Below are 22377 nucleotides of genomic sequence, written 5' to 3'. Positions count from 1 at the left end.
GCCCAGGGTAACAGAGACAGAAAATGGTAGCTCTGGGATTGGAAGCCCAGGGCCAAGCTGGCCTCTTGGTTCTCAGTCCTGGATACGTCCACCAACCGCGGCCTCTGTCCCTGGGGAAGGCAGTCCAGGACCCCATCTTCCTGAAATCTCCCTTCTGTGAGGACAAAATTGGAGCCAATCAAAAGGAAGCACCAGTGGAAAGCAGGACAGCCCAGCTCTCTCTCTCTCTCTGTAGTTGCATGACTCCAGCAGCTCCTTACTCTGTTCAGGCCTCAGTTTCCCCATCTGCAGAATGGGGCTGATAAAGGCACCTGCCTCCCAGAGTTGTTGGTTTTTGGTTGTTGACACTTGGTCCTGGCCTCACATTCACACAGACCTTTGACATAATCTCCAAACAAGGCTGATGACAACACAGTCCTGGAAGAGCAGCTACACTATTTAAGGAAGATGGCGTTTATCAGAACACAGAACTGTGTCCAGTGGTTCAGTTGACAGGCTCTCACTACTGGTGGGGGCTCTGAATTAAAACTTGCTACAGCTCCTGAAATTATCCTGAGAGTAAGGCGATTGTATCGCATTGTATTTGTGGGTAGTTCAAAGTATTAACATGTCCTTGTAATTATTTAAAATACACATCATTTTTGTAACTCTGGTTTATCATTTGTTCACTTTTTCGTTTACCTGAACCTTAAAACAGCGCCAGTGAAGGGGACTCATGTCACGACTTGGATGGCAGTAGCATGGTTCCGGGCATGAATAAGCACCCAGCAGGCGATGATGATGGTAATACTAGTAACATCAATCACATTTATAATCCGACGTACAGTTTCCAGACTTCTTTCACATTCTTCATTCCAACTTCCCACGCGTGGCAAGGTCGCTATGTGATTATTTTGTCCCATTTTACGCATGCAAACACTAGGCTAGACCAAGCAGTGGGGCTGCGGGGGGGACCGCGGTGGGGGAGGGGGGGGCGGCGAAGGCTAAGTCGGTTCTTGAGGGCTGGGCGGGGCTAGGCGGGGCGGGGCGGGGCGGGGCGCCCGGCAGCTCGCAGGTGCGTAGGTCCGCGGGGGAATCCTTCGCTCCACCTGGGCGCGGCGAGGAAATCGCACCATGTTTGGGCAGCTACGTCAGAGGGGGCGGGCCCGCGGCTGTCCCTGGGAGCCGCCAGATCCGCCCCTTTTCCCCACCGAGAGTCAGTCGGCTACTGGACTGTGGGAGGCGACAGAAGAGTTCAGGGCGGATTGATAAAAGGCGGCGCGTCTGGAGAGGTGGAGCCTGGAGGTGACCAGAGCCGCGGCGAAAAGTCCGCCCTCCCCCGCCAACCCCCCCAGTAGAAATGGTTCAGCCCGAGGACTTTTCATTCATAAAAAGAAAAGACTCCGCGAGGAGCGAGTGAGTCAGAACCGAAGCCGCCGACGCGGACCCCACAGAGCCGCCAACCCAGGGCATGTTCCGAGACTACGGGGAACCCGGACCGAGCTCCGGCGCCGGCGGTGCGTACGGCGGCCCGACGCAGCCCCCGGCCACAGGCCAGCAGGTGAGAGGAACCCGACACCTGGAGTCCACAGGTGGACAGCGCCGAGGAGAGCGCGGGCCTCTCCGGCACACTCGGGGACTGGGACCGGGAACCGGGGGAGGGACCAGGTCTCGCGGCGGCAGCGAATCCTGCCCACTCTCCGCTGTCCAAAGGCACTTTATGCCCCACAGCTCAGCAGAGCACGCTCGGCGGGAAGAACACATCTCTGCGAGCATCGGCCCAAGCGCGCGTCCCCCTTCCCCTCTGTCCGTTGTCTCTCTGTCCCTCCGTCTCTGTTACCTCCTCTCCTTCCTCCTGTTCACCGTTAATTTCTTTGTCCCATCTGCTTCGGAAGGGGACCTCTTTGGCCCGGCATTAGTCCCAGACCCGACCGGATCAGAGAGGGTCCGATCCATCTCGGACGACATTTCCGAGGTCCGGAGTCTGAGCCGCGGCCGAGAGGTCCCCACGAACTGGCTCCCCCAGCCGGCTTGCCCGGACAGACTGGGAATCCTGGGCAGTCTGTCTGTGGTCGTCCGTGTGCCTGCCTGTTTGTCCCTCGCCACCTCATCGCCAAGTCCTCATCCCCGTCCAGCCGCAGTGGAGCTGGTGGGCTCCGGGAGACTGGCTCTTGACTCCTTTACGGGTTGGGGCGCGTGGAGGCCGCGAGGTGCCAGGACGTGCGCGGGGTCATGCAACCAGCAACTCCCGCGCCCCCGACTCTCGACACCGAACGGCGCCCGCTGCCGGTTGGGGGGACCCGGGAGGCTGCAGGTGCCCATTTCCTGTCGAGGGGCTTGAGCACGTGTCGCTAGGGGAGGGAAGGAGCGGCGTCCGTTCCGCCGAGTCACGGCCGCCGAGTCACGGTGGGTGACTCACACCGGGCGCCCCTCCCTTCCTGGCCCGGAGCGGCCCGGGCCCTGACAACGTCGGGAGCGGGAGATGCCGCCGGCGGTACGTAGGCTGGGAACTAGGGTCATTGGGCCACTGGGCCCGCAGCGCTGAGCCGGGGACACTGCTGTCTAGACTTGCCTGGGCTTGAGGGACCTTCCCGGACGGCTGGGGGCCCACACCCAGGGCCCAGCCCCAGGGCTTGAACTCAGTTCTCCTCCGGAACACTGAGTCCCTATCTCAACCCATTCCTCACATTTCTGGCTGAAAGAATCGTAGCAGCGCATATTGTGCAGTCTTGCATTGTGCTGGGCACTTTCCACCTCATTTTTTACCTTGTCTCACAGAATCTAAGACCCCATTGATTTTAAAACCTGTTATTTTGTGCCACTATTTTTTTTTTTTTAATTTGTCAATTAAACTGTGACCTCAGAGCTACTGAAGGGTACCTCTTGGCATCAGGGAAATGATCCTCACCTATGACAATATTAAAAACAAGGAAATTGAGGCATATTGAGGATAATAATTTACCCTGACAGCCAGTAAATGGCTGAGCTAAGATCGGAACTGGGCTAGCTTGAACCCAGAGCAGTGGCTCTTGCCTACCATGGCCCCTGTATGTTGGGTACCTGCCACTTGCCAGGCTCTGTCGCCCACACATTCTCTTACCTGATTCTCATAGTCACCCTTGAAGTTGTGCTTAGTTGCTCAGTTGTGTCTGACTTTTTGCGATCCCATGGACTGTAGCCTGCCAGGCTGCTCTGTTCATGGGATTTCCCAGGCAAGAATGCTGGAGCAGGTTGCCATTTCCTTCCCCAGGGAGTCTTCCTGGGGCTGTCATTATCTTCTTTGTGCAGATGGGACTCAAGCAGGGTGCAGGAGTTGGTAAGACCCTGACAGCCTGGGCCTGAACCTCACTTCCCACTTATTGACTGTCTGTCTAGGGACAACTGTTTTCCTGTCTGAAAATGAAGATTTGTTGTCGTTTAGTCACTAAGTGTCCGACTCTTTGCAACCCCATGGACTGCAGCCCACCAGGCTCCCCTGTCCATGGGATTCTCCAGGCAAGAATACTGGAGTGGGTTGCCTTTTTCTCCACCAAGTGATATCTTCCTGACTCAGGGGTCAAACCTGCATCTCCTGCATTGGCATCAGAAATGCAGGCAGATTCTTTATCGCTGAGCCACCAGGGAAACCCTTAAAATGAAGATGATGCTGTGCAAATTATAAGGAGTCAGTATTTTTAAAGTGACTGGGACAGCACCTGGAATTCACACTTTATTACTGGAAGCCCCTCAATTCACACAGACCTTATGCCTGGCCCTCCATGTCTTATCCCTCAGAAGTTCCACCTCGTGCCAAGCATCAACACTGTGAGTGGCAACCAGGAGCTTCAGTGGATGGTTCAGCCTCACTTCCTGGGACCCAGCAGCTACCCCAGGCCTCTGGCCTATCCCCCGTACAGTTCCCCGCAGCCCCGGCCAGGAGTCATCCGGGCCCTGGGCCCAACTCCAGGGGTACGTCGCCGGCCCTGTGAACAGGTAAGAAGCAGAGGAGCTCACGAAGGTTCTTGAGTCCACAGGGGTGCTGAGGTGCAGAAAATGAACTCTTGTCCAGAAGCAGAACACAAGCTGAGAAGGGGCGTGGAGAGAATAGGTCCACTGATTATTATTGGCCAAGACAGAAAGTGATGAGAGCCCCTGGGGAGATCCAGAGGACAATGCAGTCACTTCTGGATCAGGGAAGGCTTCCTGGAGGTGGAGGCATATTAGCCTAGAAGGATGGGTAGGATTTGCATAGGGAGAAAGATGATAGAAAAGACATTCCAGGTAGAGGGGATGGCAGGAGCAGAAATGGAGGTAGAGGTGAGAACGTGTAAGGTGTATATGTGGAAAGCTGTGTGGGCAGTAGAGGGGCTCCACCTGATGACAGGTACGGAGAGGGTGGGCTTATGCTGTCTGTGTTGCTGAGAAGAGAACAGAAAGGGTTTCCTTCAGCTACTCTCTCAATTTCTCTAACTCATTTAATCCCCACAAAAATCCTCTTGGGAATGAACTCTGGCTTTCCCCCATTTTACAGCTAAGGAGATGAAGGTACAGAGAGATAGTCACTTGCCCAAAGTCACACAAGGAGTGAGTAATGAGACAGGACTTTCCAATTCTAAAGTCAGATCATACCCACCAAGCCACAGTGTCTCACCAGGAGGTAAGAGAAGGCTTGACGTTGAAAGAGCTAGGAACGCTTGCCTTCCAAACCAGGGTTTTTGGCTGCTCACTGCTAGTAATAAAGTCCTTGCCCAAATAAATGATTAAGAGGGTCTTTAAGGGACTGGTTCCTCTTTCCTGTCCCTGGGGCATTTCAGTATCTGAGACTGTAGTGGGTGAGGGCTGCCTCTTAATGAGTTTGCTCTGACAGCAGGGTAGAGGATGGAACGGACAGTTAGAATCCTGAGAAAGATGTGTGATTAGTCAGGGGCAACTTTTCCAGAAAAAGAATGGCTGGCTTTTGTGACCAGATGGAAGGAGACCATGGTGTAAGCCCCAGAGGCAGGCTCCTGGACTTCCTTCAGCCACGTCTCTTTGATCCTGGGTACTCCTAGATGGGCTATGAATGGGCTCCTTTTCGGGAGAGGTGGTGTCCATCAGCTGGCCCCTTTCTCAGTGTTAAATAGAGTGCATCGATTTTTTAGAAGATTTATGTATTTTATTTTTTGGCTTTGGTGGATCTTCGTTGCTGCCAAGCTTTCTCTAGCTGCAGCAAGCAGGGGCTACTTTTCCTTGTGGTGTGCAGGTTTCTCATTGTGTTGGCCTCTCTTGTTGTGGAGCACAGGCTCTAGAGCACTGGCTCAGTAGTTGTGGTACACAGGCTTAGTTGCTCTGCAGCATGTGGGATCTTCCTAGACCAGGGATCAAACCAGTGTCCCTGGCATTGCAAAGCAGATTCTTAACCACTGGACCACCAGGGAACCACTGGGGACCACTCTGGACCCCAGAGTGCATGGATTTTAATTTCTGCTCCGTAACCACAAACAAGTTACTCATCGTCCCTGGCCTTTGGCTCCTTACAAGAGAAGCTGGGTTAAGGATTCATGTAAAGCACTTAGCTGGCACACAGTAGGTTCCCAATAAATAACTACATAGAAGCTCTCATTAGCCCCTCTTAGTGCTTACAGCCTCTGGGGAAGAGGAGGTTTGGTTATCGAGTGACTGAAAAGAATGAGGTTCCTTTGAAAAAGAGTGGCTGCAACAGCCACTTATAGCTGTGGAATGAAAGAAGACTTCCAGAAAGGGTCGTGGTGGCCTGAGGGATCTCAGCTGAGTCCTGGGAGAAGAGGCTTAGGATTTATAGAGGGACAGGGAGGACATTGTCCATGGGGTCGCTAAGAGTCAGACACGACTGAGCGACTTCACTTTCACTTTTCACTTTCATGCATTGGAGAAGGAAATGGCAACCCACTCCAGTGTTCTTGCCTGGAGAATCCCAGGGACGGAGGAGCCTGGTGGGCTGCCGTCTATGGGATTGCACAGAGTCGGACACAACCGACACGACTTAGCAGCAGCAGCAGCAGCAGCAGCAGCAGCAGCAGCAGCAGCAGCAGCAGGGAAGACATTCCCAAAGGAATCATAGGAAGCAAAAGTGGGGAGCGAGGAGGAAATTTGACTAATCCAAGTTTACTAAATACCGAACCGGTCAGGTTGGGGAGGTCCCCAGAGTGCAATCTGAGGACCCGCCAGGGTCCTACCACTGGGCCGGCAGCACAAAGTCCACCTCACTGCTCTGCAACCCTCCTTCCCCCAGATCAGCCCCGAGGAGGAGGAACGCCGTCGAGTGAGGCGGGAGAGGAACAAGCTAGCCGCGGCCAAGTGTAGGAACCGGAGGAAAGAACTGACCGACTTCCTGCAGGCGGTGAGCACCAGCGAGTGCAGAGGGTGCCCTGGTCCTGGCCCACCCAACCTCAGAGGGTCCCCAGTTCCCAAGGGCCGCAGGGGGCGCCTTTAGATACATCCCCTCCCCCAAGCTCCCCGTTGGAGTGGCACTGCGACGAGGAAAAAGTGGTTAAAAATTAGTTGCAGCGTGTCTCGCTCTGAACACAGCAGAGCTGAAGCAGGCCGGACAATACCCTTCGAAGGTGCCCCCGGGCTTGATGGGAATCGTGCCCATTTTCTCCCATGGGCTCATGGGAATTGTAGTCCAGACTTGATGGAGACTCTCTACTCCCCCCAGCCTCCCCTCCCCCGCGCCCCAACCTGCCAATCACTACCACCGCGGGAGGCTCTGCGACATTCAGCCCTCTTCTTGACTCCTTTCCTTATCGTCCACAGGAGACCGACAAACTGGAGGATGAGAAATCTGGACTGCAGCGAGAAATTGAGGAGCTGCAGAAGCAGAAGGAGCGCCTGGAGCTGGTGCTCGAAGCCCACCGCCCCATCTGCAAAATCCCAGAAGGGGCCAAGGAGAGCGAAACCAGCTGCACCGGTGGTGCCAGCAGCACCAGCAGCCCGCCAGGCCCCTCCCGCCCTGTGCCATGTATCTCTCTTTCTCCAGGGCCTGTACTTGAGCCCGAAGCATTGCACACTCCCACGCTCATGACCACACCCTCCCTGACTCCTTTCACCCCCAGTCTGGTCTTCACCTACCCCAGCACGCCAGAGCCCTGTGCCTCAGCCCATCGCAAGAGTAGCAGCAGCAGTGGGGACCCCTCTTCTGATCCCCTGGGCTCCCCAACCCTCTTGGCCTTATGAGGTACCCCAGCTCCCCCTCCCTGTGGGTGCCACCCTAACCAGTATTTCCCTGCTCATTGGTCCAGCTGGCCTGGATCATATCCCATGTTCAACCCCAGCAGATTCTTCTCCATCCCTCCAGACAAGACTGAGCATATTTTGCTTCCTAGTAGAGCCAAAGCTGCCCACTGGTTCTCCAGAGCTGGCCTCTAGCACAATTTGCACTAAATCCGAGACAAAATAGTTCCCATTTGTTGGAGAAAATTCCAGGCAGCTCCCAAGGGACTTTGTAGATTCTGAGGTCCTCTGGAGCCCTAATCCTCTGCAGATCACCCCTATGGTCTTCATCATCTCTTCCTGTGATCCACCCAACCCTACCCCTGACAGAAGATGATACTCTACCAGCCTAGAACACTAACTCACCTAGCCCCACTGCCAGCAGCACCAGGTTATTGAACCAGGACACTCTGCCAGCGCCTCCTAAAAGGAACGGCTCAGGAGAGTGCCAGAGCTGACCTGCAGCCCCCAGCTCTGAGAAGACTTTAGCTCCAAGCCTCCACAGCATGGGCAGCTGCTATTTATTTTCCTAAAAAGAGTATTTTTATACAAACCTGCCAAAATGGAATAAAAGGCTTGAAGCTCTAGCCTGCTCTCATTGGAACCAGAGGCTAAAGGGAGACCATTTGGAACCAGAAGCCTCAGGCTCCCATTTCAGCTCCACCAACTCACTACCTGACCTTGGACAAAATGATATTTCTGGACCTCCTCGATTTTCTTATCTGACAAATGAGGCTACATCTGTTCTGCCTCATCTCCAGGACTGAGAAGAGGAAGAGAAGTGCTGTGAGGTGCCAAGCCAAGAGGATTATCCTCCTTCCGGTGGGGGACCCACAGTGCTCCGGCGTGTGCCACCGGAGGGCGCTGTTAGGCCCCTTCCAGCCTCTCGAGAGGCGGCTGAGTGGGTTTTAGGCCCCCGGCACCTGCTTCCTGCCCCATTGTCTTGGACAGGAAGGAACCGGGAAGGGAGCTGGAGCCACTTTTGGGGCCGGATCACGGCCTGTCCTGGGGCCTGATGGGGGGAGCCAATGGCTCACCACTGTCCCACATCCTGCCCCAGGACCGAGGTAATGGGGGAGTCAGCCACCTTAGTTCTACAGTCCCTGCAGATGGGAATGGTACCCCACAATGGTCCCTGCCCTTGTCTCAACTCCGGCGATTTCCAAACAGACGCGCCCGGGCCATGGGCTCTGCTTCCGCCTCAGTTTATTAGCCTCCACCCAGCCCCCAGTAAGTCCCACCACTCCAGCCTCCAGTCCCCCTACTGCCCCGCCAGCGAGAGCCAGGGGCCTTCCTCAGTGTTAGGGTTTCTCAGTCCATTCCATCGGCCCTTCGTGCGCAGCCGGGGCGGCGTCCGGGTCCCCAAGTCCACCGCAGTCTCGTCGCTTAAGGAGCAATCCGGGTGGGCGTCGGCGGGAAGCTGTGCCCTCAATCATCTGGGGAGCAGGCCAGGGGCAACTGATCGGGGCTGCCCACGCTGCCGGTACTGGAGCTTCCATCGCCCAGGTCACGAGGACCGCAGGGGGGCAAGGCCAGCTCGGGTGTCGGCCCAGCGCCAGAGCCCCCCGAGACGCCGGAGCCGCCTCGGGGACCCCACTCTTCGCCCAGCGCCAGACAGAGCTCCTTGAGCGCCAGGTTCTCCCGCAGCAGCTCCTCCTGGCGGCCTTCCAGCTCGGCCAGCTTCTGCCAACAACCGCCTAGATCCTCGCGCACGGCTCGGGATGCTTGGGTCCCGAAGAGCTGCCACTGGCGCGCGGCACGCCGCCCGCGCTGGCGCTCCGAGTCCAGGAAGCAGCAGAGGTCGCGCAGCTCGCGGTTCTCGGCCTGTAGGCGCCGGTTGAGCTGCTTGAGCTCGCGGATCTCGCCCAGGTGACCCTGTAGCTGCCGATTCACCTCCTGCATGAGGCGGCCGCGCTGCACCAGAGCCGCCAGGCGCGCCGCCTCCTCCCGCCGCAGGCGCCGAACCAGCTCCTCCTTGCCCAGAGCCGCCATCTCTTCATCCGTCAGCTCCTCCAGGCCACCCGTCTCGGCCTCCATGGCTGCCTAAGCCTCTGGAGCATCGCCTGCCCGCCGCCGCGGCCCAGGAGCCCCACGACTACCTCCCCGGCGCTGGGGCTCAGGCACCCGCTCAGTGGACAAGCTGTGGCGGAGCTAGCGTAGGATGCAGCGCCCGCGAGGGGGCGGGCACGCGGCGGGGCGCGCGCCGGGGCGGGGCCCCATGACGTCAAGGACAAACAGCCAATCCGGGCTAGCGCCCTCGGAAAGGGGCGGGGTCCAGGCTCCCAGAATGAAGCCCTTCCCTGCCCACTTCGGACCGCGGTGTTTCTGATGCTCGCTGACTCTGGGTATCCGTGTCCCCGTCCTCGGTGCCAGTGAGCCCTAAACTAGGCTCTTCGTACCTTCCAGTTCTAAACCGCATCAAGCTCTAGCCCAGGCCTCTCGGCTCCCACTGAGAACCAAGATTCCAGTGTCGACCCGCGACTCTTCCACCCACCCTCTGACAAAATCCAGACGGATCGCCTTTCCATCCTTCCTAGCTTTGCTCGAACTGTAGAGTCTCAACTCACTGAGCATCGCTTTCAGTCCTTGGAAACTGAAGTCCAAACGTCCTGGCTCACATCATCAGCCTACTCTGAGCACAGACCGTTTCCTGTCCGGTGGGAGGGGCATACACGGATCTGTTTGTTCAGTAAACTTTTATTGTGTGTAAGGGCTATGCAGAAATAAACTTGAGTCATATCCTTATACTGTCCTTAAAGAGGTCTTGATCTGGCAGAGGCGACAAGCTGCGATGAAGAAGCAAATGGAGGAAGACCACATTTTGAGGGGCTGCCCCCACCCACAAAGTGCGTGCTAAGTCGCCTCAGACGTGTCAGATTCTGCGACTCTACGGACTGTAGCCTGGCAGGCTCCTCTGTCCATGGGGATTCTCGAGGCAAGAATACTGGAGTGGGTGCCATGCCCTCCTTCAGGGGAGCCTCCCGACCTAGGGATGGAACCCACATCTCATGTCTCCTGCATTGGCAGGTGGGTTCTAAGGCCACCTGGGAAGCTTTCCCCAAAGAGGTGCTACCTGAGGGAGACCCCGAAAGATGTATAGGACTTTGGCGAGTCATGAGAGAGCTATTTGAGGAAGAGAGAATAGCACGATGAAAGTCTGGGGACTGAAAGAGCCTCCATGCTTTAGGAACAGCGAGAGTAAACTGGTTTTTCGTGTTTGTTTTGGAAAGGCAGTTCTTAGAGAAAGTGGTAAGAGAGGAAGGCAACAATGGCAGTCAGAAGCCAAATTCTTAAGGGCTTTAAATACTAAGATGGAGCATTTACACAGACCAGTAAGGATTTCAGCAGGGGAGTAACATTTTTGAAAATACATTTTTAAAAAAGGTTGATTGGGCTGCTCTGTGTGGGATGGACCACAGGGAGGGGATGGACCACAGGGAGGGGATGTAGGCAGAAAGATTACTGAGAACAATGTGTCAGTGGGCAAGGAGAGCTATGCAGGACTGGGCTTGGACACGGCAGTGGGGGTGGAGAGGACAAAACAGATACTAGAAATATTCAGGAGGCAAATCAGGAGACTTGAATGTGGAGAGAGAAGAGTCTGGGAGAAAGCCCAGGTTTCTGGTATGAGAACAGGGTGGATGTAGGGGCTGTTCCTGAGATAGGAACCCGGTTGGGGGTGGGGTGCGAGGTGTGTGTGTGGGGTGGTGGGAACAGATCAGGAAACCAACAGGTCTGGCTGCGGGGAACAGAGTGGAAAGAGTTACAGATTGGTGGCCGTCTGGATGTGGACTTCCAGACAGAGCTCTAAGCTGTATCAGGGAGATCACTAGTTGGAGGGGTGGCGGTGGGGCAGTTGGCTTAAAACCATGGGAGTAGGTACCCCATGTTCAGGAGAGGGGCTCATCTGCAGGATGGACTCAGGGGCCCTCAGTAAGGGCCCTTGAAGACGGGCCAGACAACTTTTTTTGCATAAAAAAGATTCAGGATAGAGCCCTGTTGTTTAGTCCCTCAGTCGTGTCCTACTCTTTCACGACCCCAAGGACTGCCCAGGCAAGAATACTGGAGTGGGTAGCTATTTCCTTCTCCAGGGGATCTTCCCGATCCAAGGGTCGAACTAGCATCTCCTGTATTGGCGGGTGGATTCTTTATCGCTGAGCCACCAAGGAACCCCATAGAGCCCTGTGGAGCTCCTACATTCAGGATACAGGTCAAAGTAGTGGGGCTCCCCGCAAAAGGGCACAGAACAACCAGGAGGATTTGAGGGTGAAGGTTGCCGGCATAGGGGCAACTAGCCAGAGGCCTTGGCTCTGGATGCCCTCCTGCAAACCCGGCCGGCGTGAGGGTGGGGTGGGCTGGGCTGGGCTGAGCTGGGCTTGGAACCGAGGAACCCGAGACTCCCCCTCCCGCTGGGAGGAGGGGCTACCCAACCGTCTCCGCCTCAGCCTCTTTCCTCGCGGCTCCTGCCCAGACTAGCTCTGTCCCGGAAGTGGTCCTCTTCTGGCTCCGGGTGCCGGGAGACGAATGTCAGTGCTCCCGGAAGTGGCCCGGCGGCGGCGCGCCGGGCCCGGGCAGTGCTCGCTCCTGCTGGGGCGCTGCGGTAGCGCCCGGGTCCGGGCGTCGCCATGACCAGCGAGCTGGACATCTTCGTGGGGAACACGACCCTCATCGACGAGGACGTGTATCGCCTTTGGCTGGACGGTTATTCGGGTCTGTGGGGGGCTGACTGGGGTAGCCAGTCTGGCGGAGCGGTTGTTTTGGATGGGAGAGGGGGCCGAACCAGGACTAGGCATCCTATAGGGCAGTGGGCAGAGGCCTGGGAGTATGAAATGCCTGGGGCTCGGGGCTGAAATCCCTGAAGAACCTCTAGGGCCGGCGGGGCGGGGCCTGATGCCAGCGCTCGCTTCCCAGTGAGCGACGCGGTGGCTCTGAGGGTGCGCTCGGGAATTCTGGAGCAGACCGGCGCCACAGCAGCGGTGCTGCAGAGCGACACCATGGACCACTACCGGACTTTCCACATGCTCGAGCGCCTGCTCCACGCGCCGCCCAAGCTGCTTCACCAGCTTATTTTCCAGATCCCGCCCTCTCGACAGGCGCTGCTCATTGAGAGGTGCTCACCTGGCGGGTGGTGGGGATGCCGACCAGTCTGACCATGTATCCATTTTGCAGGCTGTCGAGGAGGCCCGGGGACGGGCGGGACTTACCCAAGCCGGGAGAAAGTTGAGAGCAGAAGGGGCCAAACCCAGGTCCTGCCAGCTCTCCTCTCCCCTCTTTTTATGGAAAGTCAGTAGGGTCGTCCCCAACTCCCCACAGGTATTATGCCTTTGACGAGGCCTTCGTGCGGGAGGTGCTGGGCAAAAAGCTGTCCAAGGGCACCAAGAAAGACCTGGATGATATCAGCACCAAAACAGGCATCACCCTCAAGAGCTGCCGGAGACAGGTGGGCACTGCACCCATCTGCAGCCCGCCCCTCTGTGCCGTCCCTTTGGTTCCTGCCTCACCTCCACCCCACTCCAACACTTCTGTGGCAGTGCCTTCATTTCCACTCTCCTCTCTTTTTGCCCCTTCCAAGCCATCCCCTACTCTTGAGCCAGAGTGACCTCTCAGAAGCCTACATTTTTACCTTAGCTTTCTTCTGCTCACGAACTTTGAATGGCTCCCATTCTTTCCTATAGCAGCCACATTCCTTGGTCTCGACCTTCAGACCCTCCTATCATCCTGTCCCTGCCTCCTTCTCTAGACTCCCCAGCCCCTGGCTTTCTTTTGCTCATCTGCCCCTACCTGTATTATTTTTCCAAGGTATTATTTTAGGACATATATACCCCTTGAAATCTAAGGCAGGGTCAGGGGTTGAGGGGGGTGGTCATATACCACCTTCTCCAAAAGCCTTGCCAGTGGTTCCAGGAAGAAGTAACCCTTCTAGTGGGCCTTTAGCATTTTCCTCTGTGACTCCTTTGAGCTCCCCAAGATGGCTTAGTATTTGCTCTTTTTCGAGTTCCTAGGGCTTAGCCAGGAAGGCCATTTTCAGCACAAACTAGTGAAGAACTAGAGAGCATGATGCTAAAATAGGGGTGAATTTATTGATACGAGTGAGTAAACATTTATCCAAGGCAAGATGGTAGAAGCTGGTGAACATTTGGGGAATTGATAAGAGATATTAATAATTAATGGGGCTTTCCAGGTGGCATATTGGTAAAGAATCCACCTGCCAGTGCAGGAGGTAATAGTTTGTTGAAGCAATAACAAATACTCCATCAGTGTCTGGTGATTGGATAGGTGGGTCAGTGACAGAGGGATGCTCACCAAACAGTTTATTGGGTGAGCAACCTGACCAGTCCTTCCTCCTCCTCTAACTGCCCTGCAGTTTGACAACTTTAAGCGCGTCTTCAAGGTGGTGGAGGAAATGCGGGGCTCCCTGGTGGATAACATCCAGCAGCACTTCCTCCTGTCCGATCGGCTGGCCAGGTGAGGGGCCAACTGCCTCCCCCTCCTGCACACTCCTTCCTTGTGCCCTGAAGCTGACCTTTATTTTCTGCCCCAACCCACATGACCTCCATGCTGTAGGGGGGGCAATGGTTATCCCTCTCTTGGGCTGTACTTTGGTTCAGACTGGCCTGGGTTCAAATCCTAGCCTGGCCATTCACCAGCTGGACTGTTGTGAGGTGCCATGGGTAAAGCTCATGATGGCACAGCCCTTGGGGCTTAGTAAGTACTCAGTAAATGGTCGCTGTTACCCTGTGGTCTCCCACCGTGTCCCTTAGGAGACCCAGGCTGAAACCTTCTCTTTGCCCAGAGGAGGAGGCCCAGAGAGATGTGACTTGAAACCCGTCACACAGTGAGTTAGGGTAGAGAGAGGCCAGAACACGGAGGTCCCGCTGATATTGTAGCTGAGAGCTGCTTGGTAAGAAGGAATTTCAAGCCTTGATGGACACCCCACCCCCCGCTCCCCACCCCGCAGGGACTATGCAGCCATCGTCTTCTTTGCCAACAATCGCTTTGAGACAGGGAAGAAAAAACTGCAGTATCTGAGCTTTGGGGACTTTGCCTTCTGTGCTGAGCTCATGATCCAGAACTGGACCCTCGGAGCCGTCGGTGAGGCCCCCACTGACCCAGGTGCAGGCCCCCGTTCCCAGCAGCCTTTCTTCTTCAGGGCCCCTGCCCAGCCGCTTCTGCTCATGGCCCAGCGCCGCCACACACAGCTTCTCTGCAGACAAGGGACCCACAGCGTCTCTCTGGCTTGGGGCCAGTCCCTCCAGCTCTCTCACACCCAGCGTGCTCTTTTGTCTTGTGGGATGCCATGAAGTGGTAGGGGGGAAGGCTCAGGTTATCACAGGAGGCATTTTTTAATCTCGCACCTCAATTCCCTTCATGGGCCTCACTTAGACTCCCAGGTGGATGACATGGACATGGACTTAGACAAGGAGTTTCTCCAGGACTTGAAGGAGCTCAAGGTGCTTGTGGCTGACAAGGACCTTCTAGACCTGCACAAGAGGTGACCCTAGGGGTCTGTGGGGCAGGGCCTGAGGTGGGCGCCCAGGCGGCGCGGGCCTTGACCCTATCTTCCTTCAGCCTGGTGTGCACTGCCCTCCGGGGGAAGCTTGGTGTCTTTTCGGAGATGGAAGCCAACTTCAAGGTCTGTGGCCCAGTCCAGCCTCTGTCCCTGGGGCATCTTCAGCATCCAGAGCCCTGCCCCACAGTGGCTCTGCTGTTGGCCTTAGGCGGTGCTGCTGTTCCCTCTGCCTGCCCCTGGGGGGAGCCAGCTCTTAAATGCTGGGGAATTACTTGATTGAGGGAGGTGGATAGATTTGGTCTCAGCCCCCAGCCTCTCTCAGACAGCAGGCAGAACTCCCAGGCTCCCTCCCCCACAGAACCTGTCCCGGGGGCTGGTGAATGTGGCCGCCAAGCTGACCCACAATAAGGATGTCAGAGACCTGTTTGTAGACCTCGTGGAGAAGGTGAGTTGTCCTGCTGGCTGCCCTCTGACCCCATCCTGGCCTGTCCCTGGGCTGTACCAGTGCTGGATGTTACCTTGGACCCACAGTTTGTGGAACCCTGCCGCTCCGACCACTGGCCGTTGAATGATGTGCGTCTCTTCCTGAATCAGTATTCGGCTTCGGTCCACTCCCTGGATGGCTTCCGGTGAGAGATCTCAGGCTTCCTTATGTGCTGGCCTCCTGCTGGGGCCCAGCCCTCCTGCAGACTCTGAGTTCCCTGTTCTTTGGCCCTGGGGTTGGAAGTCACTCTGTTGACCAGAGTCTCAGCTCCATCACTGAGAAACTGACCTGATCTTGACAAGTTCCTTTCTCTCTGTGTGCCTCCATTCCTTCAGACATAAGCTGGGGGTGACAGCAGTAAGGCTTATAGGAATCCTATGAGGATTAAACGAGTGATGGTGTTGAGAGCACGTGGAGCAGGGTCATGCGGATCCAGTCAACATCAGCCAACACCCTAACTGTTACCATTGCAGGCACCAGGCGCTCTGGGACCGCTACATGGGCACCCTCCGTGGCTGCCTCCTGCGCCTCTATCATGACTGAGGCCCCTCCCCCCGCCCTGGCCACACTGACAATAAAGTTGCCATGACTTTGGAGGAGGCTGTGAGTGGGTACACGCATGGGTCCGCGCATGGACGTGTGTGCCCGTTGCACACGTACATCTCTTTGAGTGTCACGGTGTATGAGGATGTATGTGTCCGTTGACCCCACAGGGACAAGGACATGTCAGAGAACAGTATCTACTCGCTCCCCATCCATTTCCCCACCCCAGCCGTGTCCACTCCAAAGACAGGGGTCTTGTCTTGCTTTATTCAATCCCCAGCAAGAATACTGGGATACTAGGCAAAAACCTTGGGGCAGGTGGCAGGGAAAGGTAACTGGCACAGCAGGAGAGAGCCAAGGGGCAGCCAGGCAGCCTCAGGGAGGGCAAGAGACTTGTTGCTTCTTCTTAGGTATGTCCACTATGGCAGTGACCGGGTACTTGGTGATGCCGCAGGTGTTACTCCCTCGATGCAGCCGGAAATAGCCCTAAGAGGTTAGGGCCCATCAGCACCAGACAGCGGGGAGAGGTCTGTCCTGCCCTGTCTGCCCCCAGTAGACCACACTCACCTCCTCACCCCAGTGAGGCCCCCAGGAGTTCTTCAGGGTCCAGTATGCCATGGAGCGGCGAGGGCGAGTGTAGGATCTGAACGAGGCCGCCTTCCCCTGCCTCCCCTCCACCGACTTGGTTTTACCAAAACCCACCAGCAGGACAGAATGATCGACGTGTCTGGGGTCACAGGTAGTAGGTGTGGCCTTGATCACACCCTTCTGGTATTGCTGCAGGGGCAGAGAGGCTGAGTCTGGGGCCACCTCCCCTATATACACCCCTCCCCCCCCACTCCCTACCTTATTTCACCTGCAGTAGCTTCACATTGATGGTCACAGTGATGGGGCCTTGGGTGGCCAAGTGCCTGGCGATGCCTGGGGGTGGAAGGTGCCATCTAGCCCTGCTGCTCCTTCATCCCCTGCTCTCGGCTCATGGGCATCTCTATCCCTTCCTCTTTCCCACCCTCTAGCCCCCGCCCCCAGAGATCCCTCTGTCTCTGTCTATAGCCCCGTCTGTCCCTGTCCATCTCCCCCCTGTGCCCGCCTGTGTCCCCATCCTGCCCGCACTCTGCTCGCAGGCCTGCAGCATTATGAAATCCTGGATCCAGGCCACCTTCTTGTGCTTCTCAGCCAGGCACCTGTGGGTTTTGCCACTCCCATCGAATGGATAGTCTGTCTCACTGGCCAGGCCTCCTAGAGATAAGCAAGGCCCGGGAGGAGGCTCAGTTCAGCTCAGGAACAGTACCCACCCCATCCTTCCCCCGCCATGACTGCTTAGAGCAGCCAGGCACTCACTGTTTTTGAGGACAGTGAGGAACGCATCCCAGACGAAGCCACCCTTGCAGCCATTCCCACAGCGGTCACAGTCGAGCAGCTCTGGTGCCAGAAGGGACAATGTGTGTGCCCAGGCCTCAGGCACCCCCGCCTCCTTTGGCCCCCCGCGCCCACCCCTGCCCCCAGCCATACGCTGCACGGAGACCTCCACAGAGCGATTGAACTTGATGGCCCACAGGGCCTCGATGTTGCCTGCTGCTGCCATGGCCCAGCAACAGTTGCAGTGTCGCTGGTGGTGAAAGGACGGCGGCGGTGGGGGTGGGTAAAGACTGCAGGCCCTCTCCTCCCCGCCTCCCCACACCACCCCCGCCCTGGGGCTGGATTGGGCCAGGCTGCTGGGCTTGGGGTGGAGGCAGATACCTGGTTCCTGACAGGTGAGATGGTGTTAGGTTTGTTCCTCCAGTCACAGGTCGGAGGCTGTGACTCCCCCCACTCTTCAGACCCCACCTTTCTGCTCACACCTAGGGCCTCTCCAGCCACCCGGCTTCCATAAAGCTGGACAAACTCCTCCTCTGGGGACACATGGGGCCATGAAGTCCACTGTTTTGACCCCTCCCCCCCATTCTGCCTCCCACCCCAGCCATCCACATCCTGAGCCATTTGAGTCCCTGTAATGCCCTGGGACGCAGAAAGATAAGGACCCTGAGGCCTGGAGGGAGGCCACGTTCCTTGCTGGGGTGCACAGTCCTGCACCCAGTGTCTCTGTGAGCTGGGCTACCACCCAGGCCTCCACAGAGTTCCTGCCCTGATCTCAGATTCAGGGCAAACCCCCAGGCCTCTAGCCCTCGGGAGTCCCTCTGGGGAACAGAAGCCAAGTCAGCCTGGTATCTGCTGGGGAAGATCCTCTTCCCTGCCTACCACCCATTGCCAGGAGTCCAGTACCTGTGAGGTCACTGAATTGAGTCACCCCAAACTCGGCCGTGCCCAGGTCCTCCTCCTGCAGCCGCTGAGCCTTGGCCAGGTTTTGGGCGAAGATGTCCAGGCGGCGGGCATGCTCTAGACCGAAAGGAGGTTGTCCTAGGCTGGCTCGCAAGCCCCCAGGGACAGGAAGCGGCCACCAGTTTGGCTTCCCCCCCCACACTCTCCCAGGTAAGCACTGGCTCCTTTCCTATGGTCCTTGCAGACCCTGCTACAGACACCTGGACCAAGGAAGTGGCTCCTCAGCCCCCCTGGGTTGGGGCTTTGTTGAAGGCAGGTAGAGAGTATCTGCCCACCTGGGGAAGAAGCCAAGTGAAAGGTCGGAAGGCTAGTGACAAAGGAAAGGTGGGTGGTCAGAGACCAACTTCCTGTCAGGTCATCTCTGTCTCTACTTCACACCTCTGGCCGCAAGCCTGTGGCTGGAACATCGCAGGGGAGGGTTGGGCAAGTCCCTGGCACAGGAAGTCGGGCTGAAAGGTGCCCACAGACCTCCCCCATGGGAGATGAGATCCAGAGGGCAGGACCAGGGCTGGCAACACATGGGGGTGGAGAGGGAGTCCACAAAATGGGTAACCCTGGGTGCTTGCTGGATGACTAGCAGTCTCCTGCTGCTGCAGTCACAGGAAAGTGGCTCTGGACATGGCCATCCTTTCAGACCAGTCAAACCCCCAACAGCTACCACCTCCCTCCAGGTTCATAGCCAAGGAGGATCTTGTCCCCGCTTGTGCGTTTGGGAAACCAGGGAGTACACTCCCAGCCCTGCATCACTGTCCTGAGTGGCTTTGGCCAAATGCATTCCCCACCCTGAGCCTGAATTTCCTTGCCTGTTAAATGAGAGCAGGGGTTTGGACTGGAGACGCACGTGCCCCAGGATACCTGCTGGATTTGGATAACTCCGGTTGTACTGCATCTGAAACAATCTGAAGACCTCTTTCAGCTCCTGTGGCTGGGGACCTGGGTCCTGGGTGGCGGTGCAGGGCAAGGGGCGGGGGGTGTAAAAAGAGCAGTGGGGAGGGGGTGAAGTGAGGAGTCATGGCCGGGACCACACCTCAGCTCCCACCCGAGCTGGGACTGGACTAGGGGAGCAGCTGGTTCACCCGCTTCTCTCCCTTTGTGGGCCTGAGCACGTGGGTCATCCCCTCAGTCTCAGTCACTCCCTCTGAGAAATAGGAACAAAGCCCTGTTTCTGCTGGGGTGAGCCCCAGGCATGGGGAGAAAGCTGGGGACACTTACCTGGCCCCTGAGGGAGCCCTTGATGCCTTGAGCCAGGCCTGCCACCAGCAGGGCCAGGAGGCAGGAGAGATGGACGGTTGGTGCCATGATGCGGCAGACTAGAGTGTCTGGGGCAGGAAACTGCAGACCAAGGTGGAGGGGCTGAGAGGGTGGAGCTGGAGAAACCACAAAAGGGAAACCAGGTCAGGAGGGGGAGGAGGACCCCCACACACATGCACAAGAGGGCTTCAGGCTTCTGTCCTGGCACGGCCCCTGCCTGCCAGTACCCCACTCCACCTGTTGTCTTTATTCAACAGAGACTCTCTGCCAACCCTGTCCTGGGCAGTCCTAAGGATGTGGAGATGGATCTGGCCTTAAGGAGACGGGAGGAGACATGCTAAGTGGACAGTGACAATATAGGGCCATTGGTACCTGGAGGGGGAAACAGGGCTATGGGAGCCACAGGCCCTAATTATGGGGGGTGTGAATGGTGGTCAGCACCCCCCAGGAAGCATTCTTGCTCACCCTATTACAAAGCTCAATCGGCTCAGGCGTCATCACCTCCATGAAGCTCGCCTATCCTGTGGTATAACCTGCAGCCCCTTGAGCCCCCAGTGTGCCTGTGTCTACTGGGCGTCCGCATCCCAGCCACACCAGATGTGTCTGCCTTGCTTGTATCCTCAGCACCCAGGAAGGGGCCGCATGCAGAGCTGGCTAAGGGGGGATTTGCTGGCTTAGTGATTAGTCCTTTTTTTTTTTTTAACTAGGAAAGTTCAGGGTCCAGGGGACAGCAAGTGGCAGCTCCGAGCTCCTCTGTTCTTCATTCTTGTCACAGTCTGGGGACGGGGAAGAGGTATGTGAATGGGCTTCAGGAAGCAGGAAGATAGCAGGATTGGCAGCTCAGACAGAGCCAGGCTGGAGGCTGAGGCCTGGGCAGGGGTGTTTAACACCTGTCACTTGTGCCTTGAAGTGGGTCCTTGGGTTCAGGGGCTCTCACATGGACCTTCAGTCTGAGAACCAGCATCCAAGACCAGAGACAGGCGAGAAAAAGAACTGGTTTTCTGGGGTTTCCATGGGGATGGGAGCCAGGGGAAGGGATCCATTCATTCATGTGCTGATTACTTCATTTCTTCGTTCATTGGGAATCTTCCCAAAGCTGTGAGGTCCCTTTTTGCTGCACAAAAGGGACCCTTTTGTGATCCCCTTTTTTAAAAAATTTATTTATTTATTTATTTATTTTCTTTATTTTGCTTTACAATACTGTATTGGTTTTACCACACATTGACATGGATCCGCCACAGGTGTACATGAGTTCCCAATCCTGAACCCCCTCCCACCTCCCACCCCATATTATCTCTCTGGATCATCCCCGTGCACCAGCCCCAAGCATCCTGTATCCTGGATTGTGATCCCCTTTTTTGATCCTCCCAAAACACATACCATGTAGTAAGCCAAGGGTCTCCCCTGGGGAAAAAAAAGAAGAGAATGATGCTGACTTTATTAAAACGCAGTAGAGGACTTCCCTGGTGGTTCAGTGGATAAGAATCTGTCTGCCCATGCAGGGAACATGGGTTCAATCCCTGGAATCCAGGAAGATGCCACATGCAGAGGGACAACTAACGCTGCAAACCTCAACTACTGAGCCTGTGCTCTAGAGCCTGGGAGCCAAAACTACTGAGCCCATGTGCTGCAACTACTGAAGCCTGTGCCCCCAAATCCTGTGCTTTGCAACAAGAGAAGCCACTTCCATGAAAAGCCCGTACACCACAAAGAAGAGAAGCCCGGCTCACGGCAACCAGAGAAAGCCCGCACGCAGCACCAAAGACCCAGCACAGCCATAAATAAATAAATAAATTGAAAAACTGCAGTAGGCAGATTATCTACAGAAGGGTACCTGGCTCCATGATTCTAGTTCCCAGTCATGTGTCCCAAGCTGGTTTTAGCCATGTATGACCTATGACTAAGGGCCCCCCGTCAGCCCCAGAGCTGGAGGTTTAAAATAACAGCGCTAGGTTCCTTCCTGCTTGCCCAGTGGTTGAGATGCAGGTTCAATTCCTGGCCTGGGAAGACCCCACAAGCCGCAGGGCAACTGAGCCCGTCAGCCACAACTATTGAGCCTATGCTCTAGAGCCTGGGAGTTGCACCTACTGAATGAAGCCCGCGTACCCTAGAGCCTGTGCTCCGCAACAGAAGCCACTGCAGTGGGAAGCCCATTCACTGCAACTAGAGAAAGCCCTCCGGCAGCAGTGAAGACCCAGCACAGTCTAAATAAATAAGTTTTATGGAGGTATAATTCACATACCATAAAATTTACCATTTTAAAGTGCTTAGATAATTCCATGATTTTTCATGAACTTGCATAACTGTGTAACCATCACCACTGTCTAATTTCAGAGCATTCTCATCACCCCAAAAGAAATCCCAGACCCATCAGAAGTCATTCTCAAATTCTCCTCTCCCCTGGCAATCACTAACCTACTTTGTTTTTCAGATTTGCCTATTCTGGTTGTGTCATAAAAATGGAATACGTGGCCTTTTGTGTCTGGCTTCTTTCAGCTGGTGTCATGTTCGAGATTCATCCATGTTGTAGCACATATCAGTACTTCATTCCTTTTTATGGCAGAATAATATTCTATGGTCATTTTTTGTTTCTCCTTTCATCAATAGATGAACATTCCTTTGGTTCTATATTTTCAACACTTATGAATAGTGTTACTATGAACACTGTGTACAGATTTGTGTGTGTGTTTGGACATATATTTTCAATCCCCCTGTGTATATACACCTAGAAGTGAAATTGCTGGGTCATGTGCTAACATTTTTGAGGAACTGCCAGACTGTTTTCCACAGCAGCCGCCCCATCTTACATTCCCACTCACAGTGTGAGGGTTCCAGTTTCTCCATATCCTCTCCAGCACTTGTTACTGTCTTTTGGGTTTTAAAGACTTATTATTTTTAGCCTCCTCTCCCCCACCGCTGGCGGGTGGTGGTGCTGGGAAGTATTTGGAGGTGGGAGGGTGCTTTGCAGTTCACACTGAATCCTGAAGGCTCATCCTAGGACCCATCGCCACGTCCTCTCCTACTCACCGGACAGGGCTGCTAATGAGGATGACTGTGAGGATAAACAGGGGTGGGAAAGGGA

The 22377-nt window shown here is 55.9% G+C and overlaps 4 protein-coding genes across 7 annotated transcripts; 2 read left to right on the top strand and 2 right to left on the bottom strand.

Annotated features, from left to right (window-relative positions):
- Nucleotides 1–1390: 1390 nt before the first annotated feature.
- Nucleotides 1391–9933, top strand: FOSL1 (FOS like 1, AP-1 transcription factor subunit). The gene is made up of 4 exons (XM_027959584.3): nucleotides 1391–1540; nucleotides 3754–3951; nucleotides 6209–6316; nucleotides 6733–9933. The coding sequence occupies exons 1-4, from the start codon at nucleotides 1451–1453 to the stop codon at nucleotides 7150–7152; spliced, it is 816 nt and encodes a 271-aa protein (XP_027815385.2). The 5' UTR covers nucleotides 1391–1450; the 3' UTR covers nucleotides 7153–9933.
- On the bottom strand, nucleotides 8378–9321 carry CCDC85B (coiled-coil domain containing 85B). Its single transcript, XM_015103190.4, has one exon. It carries the CDS (start codon nucleotides 9223–9225, stop codon nucleotides 8617–8619), a length of 609 nt encoding a protein of 202 aa, XP_014958676.2. The 5' UTR covers nucleotides 9226–9321; the 3' UTR covers nucleotides 8378–8616.
- A 1784-nt stretch (nucleotides 9934–11717) lies between the features above and the next one.
- On the top strand, nucleotides 11718–15776 carry FIBP (FGF1 intracellular binding protein). 4 transcript variants are annotated; one of them, XM_015103188.4, is made up of 10 exons: nucleotides 11718–11898; nucleotides 12100–12298; nucleotides 12502–12628; nucleotides 13553–13653; nucleotides 14147–14280; nucleotides 14572–14680; nucleotides 14758–14821; nucleotides 15057–15143; nucleotides 15230–15327; nucleotides 15656–15776. In XM_015103188.4, exons 1-10 carry the CDS (start codon nucleotides 11814–11816, stop codon nucleotides 15723–15725), a joined length of 1074 nt encoding a protein of 357 aa, XP_014958674.1. In that variant the 5' UTR covers nucleotides 11718–11813; the 3' UTR covers nucleotides 15726–15776. The 4 variants fall into 4 exon arrangements, with proteins under 4 accessions (XP_014958674.1, XP_027815186.1, XP_014958673.1 ...); XM_027959385.3 differs by having other exon boundaries at nucleotides 15518–15776; XM_015103187.4 differs by having other exon boundaries at nucleotides 14147–14301.
- Nucleotides 15777–15978: 202 nt separating this feature from the next.
- On the bottom strand, nucleotides 15979–19365 carry CTSW (cathepsin W). The gene is made up of 10 exons (XM_027959384.2): nucleotides 19257–19365; nucleotides 18900–18984; nucleotides 17988–18101; nucleotides 17466–17617; nucleotides 17238–17334; nucleotides 17067–17147; nucleotides 16839–16964; nucleotides 16582–16646; nucleotides 16293–16502; nucleotides 15979–16211 (listed from the first exon to the last, which is right to left on the bottom strand). Exons 1-10 carry the CDS (start codon nucleotides 19341–19343, stop codon nucleotides 16101–16103), a joined length of 1128 nt encoding a protein of 375 aa, XP_027815185.1. The 5' UTR covers nucleotides 19344–19365; the 3' UTR covers nucleotides 15979–16100.
- Nucleotides 19366–22377: the final 3012 nt, after the last annotated feature.

Source organism: Ovis aries, chromosome 21 (assembly GCF_016772045.2).
Source record: "Ovis aries strain OAR_USU_Benz2616 breed Rambouillet chromosome 21, ARS-UI_Ramb_v3.0, whole genome shotgun sequence".
Lineage (NCBI taxonomy): Eukaryota > Metazoa > Chordata > Mammalia > Artiodactyla > Bovidae > Ovis > Ovis aries.
Note: the sequence above shows the minus strand (reverse complement) of the source record. Positions and strands in the feature narration are given on the sequence as shown.